The 15,057-nt window shown below is 40.2% G+C and overlaps 1 protein-coding gene across 1 annotated transcript in view; it reads left to right on the plus strand.

Annotated features, from left to right (window-relative positions):
* LOC121879213 (spidroin-1-like) overlaps positions 1-9,001 on the plus strand; it is a 52,455-nt gene extending 43,454 nt beyond the window's left edge. The window contains exons 25-28 of the mRNA XM_042385809.1: positions 1,662-1,759; positions 3,066-3,116; positions 4,825-4,937; positions 8,891-9,001. Of these exons, the coding sequence (XP_042241743.1) occupies positions 1,662-1,759; positions 3,066-3,116; positions 4,825-4,937; positions 8,891-9,001 (373 nt within the window). The remainder of the gene's footprint in view (positions 1-1,661; positions 1,760-3,065; positions 3,117-4,824; positions 4,938-8,890) is intronic.
* The last annotated feature ends 6,056 nt before the right edge of the window (positions 9,002-15,057 follow it).

Raw genomic sequence — 15,057 nt, forward strand, 5'->3', positions numbered from 1 at the left:
TTTTGCATGTGAAGACGTAACTAATATATTTTGCCAAGATAAAGATGATTTTCACTTGTATTTGTTTACGATGCGTTGTGGTTTATGTCGTTGTGTTTGTTTTTGACTGTATTGTTGTTTATGTACAGTTAAACCTCCATATAACGGACTTCTCTCTCCATGTGGTCCGTTAAATAGAGGTTTCACTTTTATATTTTTATTTTTATTTTATGCATTCTTGTTTGCCTTGATTTAGAGAGTTAAAAGTTACTGTAGATATGAGCAAGTTTGTGTGTTGATATTTCTACTCGTTGCTCACACCTGTACTGTCACTTTCTACACTCGTGTCACTGTCAGCTATTATTTTCTCCCCTTTAAAAAAAATGGGGTGGCTAATCTTCAGGTGAAATAAACTGGACATAGAGATTATCTGCATGCATGACTATAACACATCAACAAGATATTATACATAGTAATAACCTTGTCATGTTCTCATAATTAATGGAACTTTAATAAAATGTATATTAAACTCACACCAATATATCACACTTGGCCCTGCTTTTTTTTTTTTTTCACCATATGTCCTGTTGAACTTTAGTGGACTCCTGCCGTATACTGAGGTTTAGTTTCTTTACGTCCCATGAAACAGTGACGTTTTGTACCCCATATTAATATTCACTGATGCTGCATGATCCATTGTAGTACTGTACAGTAATATTGATTAAAGAAATTACAGTAGTATGTTTTCAGAATGTATAGAAATTTTGGTGTTTTCATAATGTATTTAGCAAGTTTAATGTTACTGTATATAGAATAAATGTAAAATTTTAATAGACACTTTGTAAAAATATTTTTCATTTCTTATGATAGATTCCAGAGCTTGAAATAATATGTAGCTTACAAAAAAATTATCATCCTTCTGGAGGGGATGAGGGTGTGGGCGTCCCCGAGGTGGTGTGCGGTGCTGCTGTTGACGACTAATGTTCCTCGTGAACGAGATATTATTTCAGGAGCATTGCTTTAGATGGTAAGCAAGAGAATGGTAGTGAAATGGAAGCACTCTCATCCAAGCTTAATTACATGAAACTGGAACATTCTCAGTCAAGATTCATTCATGGCTTCATCACAAGATCCACAATGTGATAATGAGAAGAAATTGAGGAAACAACTGGAGTGTTTAAAGGATTATTTTATCATTGTTACCGACCAGTGACGTGGACACGAGACAATATCACCGACACACAACTGACTTCGTACTATTTTCATCCTGTTATTAACACACAATTTATATACGTACTGTATATATATATTTTTTGCAGCATATGTAGTAATACTGTATTGTAGTTCACAGTTTTGTAGTAATTATTATTTATAGAAGTTACCTGAAGTTGTTTTTGTAGATGTACACTCACTCCAAAAAGTATATTTGCGATTTAGTGTGAAAAAATATGACACACCGGATGAAGGATTTTGACAACCCTACCGAGACAACAGGAGTCATAATTTTCATTCTGGAATTCATTGAACCCCTTCATGGACGTACATCTCGGAGGGAGTGTACAGGGTAGAAAGTATGACGATCTCTTGTTTATATACTGTATTGTACATACTCTTGCATGCTACTGTACTTCTTCACTAAAATCCATACCTATAATCAATGTTTTTCCCGCCATTGTCAACAGAGGGGCACAGTTCTCCACGAAGGAGGATGGAGAAGTTGTCGAGAACCTGACCCAGAGTCAAGTTGACCCCTCCAAGCACCGGATCTTCCCTGATGCTGGTCAGTATAATGTCTGCTTTGTTATTACTCTACCAAGGTTAAATATTTCTCTTAGTACTGTACTCATTATCTGTTTGTACTCCGATATTAAAATCTAACTTATGTAGATACTCAGACCAGGCAGTGCGGTTGACTTTTGTCACTGTGCGAGTTTCAGTTCGGAGAAAATCTGTACCATAGTGAATGATCTTAACCTCTTCACTATGGGGACGCTGCTTTTAATATATTATTTGGCTAACAGTATATGATTTTATTCATCACAGAGAGACCCCCGTACACAAGGGGTTAATAATGAGTTAAAGATCCTGTAGCTAAAGAATAAATTAGGTCCTGGTATAACAAAATAACCCACATTTGACTCAAAGAATTCAATGTACAAATTTGAATGGATATATTTGAACTTGATATGTCTTAAAGATTAACATAATATTGTGCTGGTGAAATATGAACTGATTTGTAAGTCATGAGAACTGTTGATACCATGAGTGTTTATGTGATGATGATGGTTATGAAAGGGCAGGAAGCAGCTATAGATACCCTACTCCACCCCCAAATGTACAAAAATGAAACACAACATAATGAAATGTCCACTGATGATGGCTCTTGACCCTACAGCTAACTCCCACTGACAATGGCTGCTGTTTTAGGGTTAAGATATCATGCCCTTAGAACTCACAGGCTCCTATTTTAGAGCTTTATTACAAGATTCCAAATAATTCTTTGGGTTTGAGAACTGTAAGGCTGCCCTCAGAGGTCTATTGCACTGGACTAATTAGGTAACTAGTACAGTATTTGTACCTTTACGTTCAAGATGATCTAGAAATTTATACCCAACTTTAATACTTAATCAGAGACTAAGGAATCCCCCTCCCCATCATATGTCCAGTGATAAATAAAAACAAAATAAACTAATAACTCAAACTTCCATCGATGGATTAGCTTTCATTTAAGGTCTATGGTTCATTGACTTTCCTGACAGGACCAAGCTCATAGGGTCCTGATAACTCTCTGTGGCTCTAAGAACTTTATGGCTCCAGGAACTCTATGGTTTTAAGAACGTTATGAACTCACGGCTCTATGGCACTCTAGGACATAACTCTACGATGATGTTATGAATGATTGTTTATAGATCATTCTACCTCCTTCCACCTGTTATGAATGACTGTTAATATCATTCTACCTTCCTCCTTCTGTTATGAATGACTGTTGTAACTCATTCTACCTCCTTCAAACTGTTGTAACTCATTCAACCTCCCTCCTCCTGTTATGAGTGACTGTTGTAACTCATTCTACCTTCTTCCTTCAGGGTCAAGCTGGCCTTCGTATAGCTTACATCACGGTCAAAATTTCAATCAAAGTGCGTATTTGGTGGTTGAGTGAAGAGGCTTATTTATACCCTGATTTAATATTTAACTCCTGATGTGCTGACAACATGAATATATAACACATTAAAGCTGCCACACACACACATGATAGTTACAATACTTTACTAATGCTACAGCTGTGGGAAGGAAGCTTAAGGAATACTGTACATAATTCACTTGTAAATACGTATATACCGGAATTAATCATGAACTTGAATACGCTTTTAAACATACTTAAGACAATTGGACATGTAAATAGGAACACATATATATAGTACTCACTTGCTTACTATTTCACTCACTTATTCACTCACTCACTCACTCACTCACTCACACACCTTCTGACAGCTAACTGGAGTGTGGTGGTGTTCTTAAGCTTGGTAATAATCCTGGCTGGCGTCTCTTGTGATTCACCCACACCTACTCACCTCAAAACCTTCCCCTCCCCCTTCCCCCACCAGGCGCCTCCATCAAGTCCTTTTGGAACCGTCAACTAGAGAAACGTTTGTAACTTGTCCATCATTATAACTAACCCCCCAGTAGCCATTGCATGTTGTTGTGAGCTCCCCGCTGTTGGTCCTCACACACGGTAACTGTACTTGGATCAATGAATAATACTGTATGTGGCTGGATAATGAATAATAATGTATGTGGCTGATCAACGAATAATACTGTATGTGGCCGGATATAGATGATGCAGTACAGGATAAGTTTTGCCATTTGTCGTAAAACTTGAATTATCATCAAGAATTTCAGCGTCTGTGTTTAATTTCTTGAAGTATGGAATCAGTTTGTTCATTGTTTGCTGATGATAGATTTAACTCTGGTTGTATTGGTTTAAATATCTATAATGCAATTTTGTTAGAATATATCAATTGTAACGTTTGTATTTAGCGATTTTTATAGTTTCTTGTGAATTATGACAAATCTCAAAATTTGTGCCGTGTGGCCTTTACTGACGAGAATTTACTAATGTGAGAGACCATCGACCACAGCGCTGTGTATGTTTGTTACAGTATAATATCTGTACCTATATTAACTAACGGCCTGCAACTTTTAATATACAGTACTGTAGATACATATTGTAGTGTATTTCAACATCTTGCCATAGAGTGGAGCCCCTGAATATAGATACTGTACACTCATACAGACAATAACAGACATCTATGACAGTCTGTTACCATGATAGATTAAGTTTAACACACATATACTGAACTGCAATACCTGTACAGTATATCGATGACTGATAACATATAAGATATAAAGAACTTTAACCACAACAATATAACAAAGTATCTTTAGTTAAATATTTTACACATGTATTTTGTTTATGAAATTAGTAGGAGGAAATTTGTGTGTAAAACATAAGCATGGATTGAGACTGCGAGAAAAACTCGGTGCAAAATCATTCGTGCCTATGCAGAAATATCCGCATGAAACTAACTCACCCGAATAGACAGATCTTGAGCTATGGTGTGTTAACATTTACTGTAAGGTGTTTGTACATTACGTATTAATATTTCCATGGTCATAATACATTGAATTTTATAATCAATATCTTTTCTAGTTTGACTTCATAAAAAAATTCTTTGAGTGAATTTTCCATCATTCTCATCATAAAGAAAATTCAAGTTTGTATTTCTTGATGACTTTTCTATAACCTGACTGACTTTTGTGCTTTTTATTTTCACGCAACTGAAGGAACTCTGATCTCGTCGTTCATGAACAAGGGAGCTTACCACCTGAAGAACCGTCTCTTCGGTGGAGGACGTGGACGGGAGGCTCGTATCAGCCCTGCTCATGCTGTCTTTAGGGTGAGTACAAGCTTAGAAATTAATAGGAACCTTAGCTCATGTCTTTAGAATTAAACCCCATTATTTAAAGAGCTTAACCACCACACTACAGATGCCAAATTTAATATTTTATTTGGCTAACACAAGGGGATTTTATTCAGCTCAAAGGGGACCCCATACACAAGGGGTTAACAGACCAAGGAATAACTATGCCTGCACTTATTCCATGGTACTGTAAGGATGGTCAGACAGAGCACAGGCTTCCTATTTGTTGTTGTCAATGTTGTATTTTGCCATCGACTCATTGGTGAAAAACTTCAAGAATGTAAGAATGCCCACGACAAGTTTTGGCGTTCAACAGCATATAAGTACCAAATAAGTACAGTATTTATATTCAATCTTACACCTTAATATGTAAGTATAAGTGTACCAAGACATGTAAGTGTAATGCTTGTAACAGAGATACAGTAGTACACAATTCTTTATTTTTACGAATACAATACCTATACTGTACCATACATACTTGTGTACAATAAACTTGTATTTGGATTACGATTTTGTATTGGTAATGTATTTTTTGTGTATTGTAGACAAAGATAGATTTACTATACTATATGAAGATGGGAGAGACATACTGTAGGCGGTGACATAAAGAACACTGTAGCCATAGGGAAGATGGGAGAGACATACTGTAGGCGGTGACATAAAGAACACTGTAGCCATAGGGAAGATGGGAGAGACATACTGTAGGCGGTGACATAAAGAACACTGTAGCCATAGGGAAGATGGGAGAGACATACTGTAGGCGGTGACATAAAGAACACTGTAGCCATAGGGAAGATGGGAGAGACATACTGTAGGCGGTGACATAAAGAACACTGTAGCCATAGGGAAGATGGGAGAGACATACTGTAGGCGGTGACATAAAGAACACTGTAGCCATAGGGAGGGTGAGGAAGATTACCAAAGAAGAAAGTAAAAGGGTTAAAAGATAAAGAATAAAGAGAGAATAAAGACAGAGTACGACACCCCCCCCACCCCAGGAGAGAAAAATAAACATGATAAACTTCGCAAGTGTCAGGCCTCGGTAGAATGTGTCTGTGCATTACCATGTGTAAGATGGAGTTAGTATTACTGCACCAAATATCCAAAGACCAATGACCATAAACTGATGTTGTATAGTTCTTCATATATATACAGGGTGTTCATAAATGATTACCCTGATTAAAGCATTAGAGCATTACTGTTCTTATGGTAATCATTTATGGACACCCTGTAGTTTAATGTAAATTCTTTGTCATATATTTGTTCAGCGAATGAGTTACAATTGATTTAATTATAGCTGGTATAAAAAGGGGGGGCTGTAAATTATTATACGTGTCTTTTGGGGTGATGGTACGACTTTTGGGGGCGATGGTACGACTTTTGGGGGTGATGGTACGACTTTTGGGGCGATGGTACAACTTTTGGGGTGATGGTACAACTTTTGAAGGGAGCGGTATGCCAAACTTTTCTTTTGGGGCAATGGTATGACTTTGGAGCCATGGCATGATTCTTTGGAGCCGGCGGTAATGACTTTGGGGCGAGAAGTTAACCTTTTGGGGGTGATGGCATAACTTTGGGTGATGGAAGCAACCAAAGATGGGTACAACTTTGGGCGATGGTACAAACTTTTGGGGCGATGGTACAACTTTTAAAGGATGGTACAAATTTTGAATGGTATGACTTTTGGGGCAATGGTACGACTTTTGGAGCGATGGTACAACTTTTGGGGCGATGGTACAACTTTTGGGGTGATGGTACAACTTTTGGGGGTGATGGTACAACTTTTGGGGTGATGGTACAACTTTTGGGGGCGATGGTACAACTTTTGGGGTGATGCATTAAGTAAACTTCACCCAGGTAATGATTTTATGTGTACGACTTTCAGTGCCACCATCGTTCTGAGTACTACTTATGAGTACTACTTATGAGTACCACTAATGAGTACCACTTATCATGAGTATCACTTTCGTTTATACTCTTTGACATATTTACGACCCAAGAGTACCATCTGTAAGTGTCATATGGTGTGAGTACTAGTTGTCATGCAGTGCCACTTGTGAGTACTGTGCCACTTTGATTACAGCCTGTCGTAGTTATTGTTAAATGGTTTATCTCTAGTTATGACTGCCATCTGATTGAGTGTCACTTATTTTGAGTGCCACTTGTCATAAATGGCTTTTATCATGAGTGTCATTAGTAATTAAGTCCATCTGGTGAGTGCCACTTGAGTACTACTGTCATGAGTAACAAGTCTCTCTTGTCATTAGTGAGATTCTAAAGGACATCTGTCATGAACTCTCAGCATCTCAAACTCTGCTACATAGTTCATTAAACTCATGAATTATCTTGATAAAATATAGAGCCACATGTCACTGTCACGATGTCATGGATGGTGGCACGTTATGGTGTCATAATGTCGGGTGTCATGTGGTCCCTCGAGATGTCAGGAGTCATGGATGGTGGCACGTTATGGTGTCATAATGTCAGGTGTCATGTGGTCCCTCGAGATGTCAGGAGTCATGGATGGTGGCAAGTTATGGCGTCATAGTGTCGGGTGTCATGTGGTCAACAGAGGATATCAGGTGTCGTGAAATGCCATGAACCCGACACTTGAGGCTATAGATCAAATGGGCTCCAGTCTTAATGGGCCCCAGTCTTAATGGGCCCCAGTCCTGTAAATCTTTAGCTTGGCCAGTTATATTGGAGTCTATTGGATAAGGGCCCACTATATTAAGGGCCATGAGGACTAGACCACATTAAGATTGGGGCCCATATGGAGTAGGTCCCTTAAGATTAGAACCCATAAAGACGGGGTCCACTAGGTTAGGGCCCATGAGGACTTGGGCCTATTGAACTTAACACCACACGTAACACATGAGATGACGTCACCACCATTCTATACAAACACTGATGACGTCACCACCATTCTATACAAACACTGATGACGTCACCACCATTCTATACACACACTGATGATGTCACTACCAATAACAACACCACCATTATAATATATAAACGCTCATGATGGTGTCAAAGGTCACTGGTTAGTATAAGTAAATGTCACTGATACTTGACTCCCTCAGTTAAATTCTTAAATTATGAAGTCAGTTTTCTCATGGTGGAAAAGTGTTACACAGAAATACGTTCAGATGTGGCTAAATACGTTCATAAGTAGATAAATACGTTCATAAGTGGTTAAATACGTTCATAAGTGGTTAAATACGTTCATAAGTGGTTAAATAAGGTTATAAGTGACTAAATACGTTCATAAGTAGCTAAATACCCTCATTACAGGAAGGATACAAGATCCAACACCACTTGTAAGGCGAGAAAGCGACCCAAAACCTTGAATAAAATCTCTCCTGCCATATTGTTGTCAAGTTCCCCAACACTCTTTTGTTCTGCCGCCATGACCTTCACCGCCTCAGCATTACCTATTGTCCGGAAGCAAAAATACGCGTGGTGACTCATTTCCGCTAATTTATTTTTATGCCTTAGATGATAGTTAAGATAAGTTGGGAGGATTTTAATTAAATAGTTTAGATGTATGTATGTAGTAATGTATAAGGAATGTCTTTATAGTGCTGTATGGACGTTGTGTTTATAACGAAATCATAACGTACAGTATAGATCTAAAGTGGATGATTTAAAGCCATCTCATCCTCCCCTTCACTACCCCCACACCCCAATTCAGACTCAAAACCACTAAACATCGCTGTCACTTTAAACCAAATTCTTCGTCATGAGTTTCCAGAACATAACGTCAAGGGGAGGGTAGGGTAGGGAGGTTAGGGAGGGGGTAGGGGTAGGGGGAAGATAGGAGTGGGGGGGAGGGTAGGAGTGGCGGGGAGGGTAGGGGAGGGGTGGTTTGGGAGGGGAGGGGGCGGGTATTACCTGTTTGCCGTTTCTCATTTGTAATCCGTCTCCAGGTACCGTGTGATGCTCAAGGCTGTGGGGAGGGGGGTTCTAATCTTCAGGTGATCCAACGTGGTGGTACTGGGGTGGGTATGGGGTATGGGATGGGCATGGTATGGGTATAGGGTAGGTATGTTAATATCAACTCACACTGATTGATGGTTTCTGTGTGTGTGTGTGTGTGTGTGTTTCGAGATCCCTGTACCTGTGCTTGTATCCGTACTCGTGCTTCTATGTTTACCTGTACTCAACATCTATACCTGTACTTGTGTTTGTACTCATACTTGTATTCTTCTATCCACACGGGTAATTTATATCTGTATTTCTACCTGTCCTTATCAGTTGGATCAGTATCACCTAAAATTGGTATAGTTATGACGTTTATCTATACCGGGCTGACGTCACTGTTCCCCATGACCCTGGTTACACGCGACCTTCACCCTTGTAATCCCAAGAACTGTGACGCATCCGCTCCCTAGTCCAACGACGTCATAACCTTTCCGAGCCAATCATGCTGAGCGCTACGTCACGGCTCCAGAGAGTGTAGCCAATGAGGTGGCAAGTTTGATGCGACGTCACAGTGTACCCCCTCGTGACTACGCCCACTCCTGGGGTCACCACCACTCCACCGCTCCCTCACCACCACTACCATCCAGTTTGATATAACCATCAGTGGGCTGCGGGCATCATCTGAGGCTCGTAAGGGAAGAAAAAAAAAACCTGTTTACATTTCTATCTGACGATTGTGATTCTGGCGGATAAGATTCACCAACATTGATCCACGAGTTAAAATTTAACCCAAGGAAATTTAATTAACCACCTAAATAAAATGGATGAAGAGGAGGCGCAATTTAACGAAGAAGAAGAAGAAGAAGAAGAAAACCAGGAGGAAGTGGAAGACTTACTGGAGGAGATCGATGAGACGTTTGACCGCCGAGACAACACCATCGGGGGAGACACCTGGGAGAAAACCCTCTATGATGACGAAGGGAACGAGATCTCCTTCACCTTCGACAGACTGTACATGGTAAGCTGAGTCCTGTGCCCTACCAGGTGTTAATTATATATATATTTTTTACTCTTATACACCGATTTTGGAGGCGCCCCTTGCAACAACTGTCTACAAGATGATTGGTTATTGGTTGTTAAGGGTCTCTCATTTAGCAATCAGTAGCCAATCATCTTGTAGGGATTATAGACGTAGTTATGGATGCTAACAGTAGGCGTGGCTCTGATGAGTTAAGGGGAAAATATGACGTGTGAATCTCTGAGAATTTGACCTTAATTTACTCTTTAAATGTCGTGATGAGTAAATACCATGATGAGTAAGTACCATTATGAGTAAGTGCCATTATGAGTAAGTGCCATTATGAGTAAGTGCCATTATGAGTAAGTACCATTATGAGTAAGTGCCATTATGAGTAAGTACCATTATGAGTAAGTGCCATTATGAGTAAGTACCATTATGAGTAAGTACCATTATGAGTAAGTGCCATTATGAGTAAGTGCCATTATGAGTAAGTGCCATTATGAGTAAGTACCATTATGAGTAAGTGCCATTATGAGTAAGTGCCATTATGAGTAAGTACCATTATGAGTAAGTATTATGAGTAAATGCCAAGATGAATAAAGAGTTTTAGTGTTCGGTGTTAATTTGGGAACATTGGGACTATTTCCATGTTGAATTGGTTTTGGTTAGATAAGGTTGGTTTTATGTTAGATAAGGTTGGTTTTATGTTAGATAAGGTTGGTTTTATGTTAGGTGAGGTTGGTTTTATGTTAGGTTAGGTTGGTTTTATGTTAGGTTAGGTTGGTTTTATGTTAGATAAGGTTGGCTGTATGTTAGGTTAGGTTGGTTTTATGTTAGATAAGGTTAGTTTTATGTTAGATAAGGTTGGTTTTATGTTAGGTGAGGTTGGTTTTATGTTAGGTTAGGTTGGTTTTATGTTAGGTTAGGTTGGTTTTATGTTAGATAAGGTTGGTTTTATGTTAGATAAGGTTGGCTGTATGTTAGGTTAGGTTGGTTTTATGTTAGATAAGGTTAGTTTTATGTTAGATAAGGTTGGTTTTATGTTAGGTGAGGTTGGTTTTATGTTAGGTTAGGTTGGTTTTATGTTAGGTTAGGTTGGTTTTATGTTAGATAAGGTTGGTTTTATGTTAGATAAGGTTGGTTTTATGTTAGGTGAGGTTGGTTTTATGTTAGGTTAGGTTGGTTTTATGTTAGGTTAGGTTGGTTTTATGTTAGATAAGGTTGGCTGTATGTTAGGTTAGGTTGGTTTTATGTTAGATAAGGTTAGTTTTATGTTAGGTGAGGTTGGTTTTATGTTAGGTTAGGTTGGTTTTATGTTAGATAAGGTTGGCTGTATGTTAGGTTAGGTTGGTTTTATGTTAGATAAGGTTAGTTTTATGTTAGGTTACGTTAAGTGAGTTTTTGGGGGTTAGAATAAGTTTGTCAGGGTTTTGGTTAGGTTAAGTTTATCAGGGATTTGGTTAGGTTAGGTTAATCAGGGTCTTGGTTACACTACGTCGGTATTTTGGTTAGAATGATAGGTAGCAACAGTGGTTGAGACACAATGTAAACAGAGAAATGAATGCAGCGTTGATAGTGATGACGTCATGGTTGTTACACCCGCCTAGCGTTCGTAATCACACCAACAGACGCCCAGGGAGGGAGGGAAGGAAGAGGCCACGTGTTGGGAGGGAAGGAAGAGGCCACGTGTTGGAAGGGAAGGAAGAGGCCACGTGTTGGGAGGGAAGGAAGAGGCCACGTGTTGGGAGGGAAGGAAGAGGCCACGTGTTGGAAGGGAAGGAAGAGGCCACGTGTTGGGAGGGAAGGAGGGAGAGAGATGAAGAAGGGGGAGGGGATTGGAGGGTATAATGGAAGGAGGGAACTATGTAGTGTGGAGGGAAGGAGGGAGTGAAGCACGGAAGTAAGTCATCGATTGGCACTCAAGCATCCTCCTCCCCCCCCAGACACGAGCTCCTCTACACGTGTTGTGGAAATGTGATTCACCGTGGCCAATCAGGATGCCCCCCATGACCAGTCGCCGTGAAGCTTGAATTATAATTGGACAAGCGTTTGGGGCAGATCTAGTTATCGAATACAGTTCACGTAAGGGTAATTGCTAACACAAACCTGAAATATATACAACACAAACCTGAAATATATATACAACACAAACCTGAAATATATATACAACACAAACCTGAAATATATACAACACAAACCTGAAAAACACAGCTTGAGTCATACATATTAATACAACACATAGACCAGTGTGTTGTGAAGACTTGAACAGCTGCAACACACAGAGCTCATTGTCTCCAAGAACAACAGTGACATAGTGTATTGGTTGGTTTAAAATCCTCCTTCTCCTCTCCTCCTCTTCTCCCCTTCACCTCTTCCTTCGTTTATTTCCTCCTTCTAAAGCTCCCTCACTTCCCTCACCTTCCTCCCTTTTCCCTGTACCTTCCCTTGCATGTGTTCTGGGTATCAAGTTCTATCTACAGGAGCGAACACAAACACCTGTAGAGTTTTTGTAGGTTCTATTCACTGGATAAACAGAGGTACACAAGGGGCGTGGCGCTCCTTACTCTGTCTGGGGGGTCAACTAGCCTCCATATGTCGCCAGGCACATTAAGCGTGTGGGACATGGTAAATACATTGCCACATGCTGCTAGCTAGGCTGAATAAATAGTGTATATAAATGGAGCACATACATATATACATACATAATATACATACAGCATACATAATATAGATACATCCCTCACCTTATTTGTATATAGATTAACCTCCATGTAAGGTAAATATTAATAGAGGTACCGTATGTAAATTAAACAATATGTCAGTGGTAATATGTGGAGTGGTACACAGACAAGGTTGGTTAGGTTTAAATCTAGTTAATTAGCTTATTAACATTAACAATCATATTAGTTGTACTAGGAATAATAATAATAATAGTATAATATTAAATGAATGAGAGAGAGAGAGATTTACACTACGAACCAACACCCAAGGACAGTACGTCAATTCTTCCCCCAAGACCCAGTACCTAACTTTCCCCCCTAGAGATCGTCCGTTATTTTCTTTCCTTAAAAAAAAAAAAAACACGTCCGCATGTCCGTATTTTAACCCCTAATAAAACCCACAAGAACAGGCCAGAAAACAAAATGGCGGCAATATTACACCAAGACTCTACACTAACCCAATACAGTCTCAAGATTTACCTACGTTAATTAATATATCGTAATTACAGGTAAGAAAACACACCAGGTTAAGTATCATCAGGTGTAGTGAGGATCTTGAAGGTCCTACTTGAGGTGAAACTTACGATCGTCCAAGAATTCGATTTAAAGGGTTAGGTTAGGGGGTTGATAGGGTAAAAACTGGGGAAAAATAGTAAATGGGGAGGAAAGAAAGGGAAAAAATCAAGGGTGGAATAGAGTGGAAGGGAAAAAATCAAGGCGGAATAGAGTGGAAGGGAAATAACTAGGTGGAATAGAGTGGAAGGGAAAGCGGGAAGAGGGGAGAAGACGCGGGAAAGAAATGGGTGCGGGAGGAAAGGCAAAGGGGTCATCGCTCGTGAAGTGTTTTTAAATCGTAAAACTGTGTTGAATGTTGAGTGCCTTCTGTGACGTCATCCCCTCCCCCTCCACACACACACATTCCCCACTCACCCCCACAAATCCCCCCACACACACACACACACACACACACACACACACACACACACACACACAAGGTTAACACACTCGTAACTATCAACACAATGCATCCACCAATTTGCCACAATGCACATAACTTATTATGACCCGCACCGAAGACATAAGGTCATATTAGGGGGATGATGAGGTCTGTCTGTCTGTCTTGAAGTCTGTTTGTCTGTTTGTTTATCTCTGTTTGTTCCTTCGGCTATTGATAAAACACCAAAGACGTTTTAGTGAAATATTTGATTAACTATTGTTTGAGAATCTCTCTCTCTCTCTCTCTCAATCCATGCATCTAAACTCATCAAAACATTACTAGTAGTCCCCAGTTCTATTAGGCCCCAGTCTTAATAGGCCCCACGAGTCTTAATAGGCCCCAAAATAAAGTTAACCTACTTATTACCAATGGCCCCTTTGTCCTAATTAGACCCCAACGTAACCAAATCAACTCTAATCATTGCTAATCAGGCCCCAGGGTAAATGGCAAGCTTGGGGCCCATTAGAACTGGGGCCCACGTGACCTGTAACAATCATGCCCCCACCCCAGCCACCTGTCAACGACGTAACCAACTGTAAACAATAAGTGACCTTACAGAAGGTGTTGGGAAGAGATGCGTCAAGTGTAGCGATGATTGGTTGGGGGTGTAGATGGGGGGTGAGGTAAATGGGGGTGAGGGTGTAGATGGGGGGTGACGGTGTTGTTGGGGGGTAGGGGTGTAAATGGGGGAGGGTGTTGTTGGGGGGTGAGGGTGTAGATGGGGGGGTGAGGTGTTGTTGGGGAGGTGAGGGTGAGATGGGGGGGTGAGGGTGTTGTTGGGGGGGTGATGGGGGAGGGTGTTGTTGGGGGTGAGAATGTAGATGGGGGAGGGTGTTGGTGTAGATGGGGGGTGAGGGTGTTGGGGGGGTGAGGGTGTTGTTGGGGGGTGAGGGTGTTGTTGGGGGGGAGGGTGTAGATATGGGTGCGGAGAGAGAGAGAGAGAGACTATCCTCACCTAACCTAACCAACCAACCTGCTCGCATCTAGCGAAACATGACAACGAAACCAGTTTAACCTTGACGGAATCCTATCCACGTGAAAAAAAAAAGAGAGATTTCTTTGGTAGCGTGTGTGTGTCATGCTCGGCTACCTGACCTGACCTTCACACACACACACACACACACACGAGAACGTGTGTGTGTGTGTGTGTTGTTTGCACCTCCATAAGAAAGCTGTCTGATATCGGTTAATACCATATGTAATCGCCCGATAACCCGATATAGTAACATTTCTCGGCCGGATGTAAACAATGACAATTATTGTTTATTGTAGATTATAGGTTCCTTTGTACGTCCGTTTGTTTGTCTACGTCTGTTTTGTTTGTACGTCCGTTTGTTTGTCCGAGTTTTATTTTTAAGTAAAAAAATAAATAAAAAATAGATACGAAGAGAAATAAAACAGACACATTTAAATGGCTCAATTTTTAAGGCTTAA

This window comes from Homarus americanus, unplaced genomic scaffold, assembly GCF_018991925.1.
Source record: "Homarus americanus isolate GMGI-L3 unplaced genomic scaffold, GMGI_Hamer_2.0 scaffold31931, whole genome shotgun sequence".
Classification (NCBI taxonomy): domain Eukaryota; kingdom Metazoa; phylum Arthropoda; class Malacostraca; order Decapoda; family Nephropidae; genus Homarus; species Homarus americanus.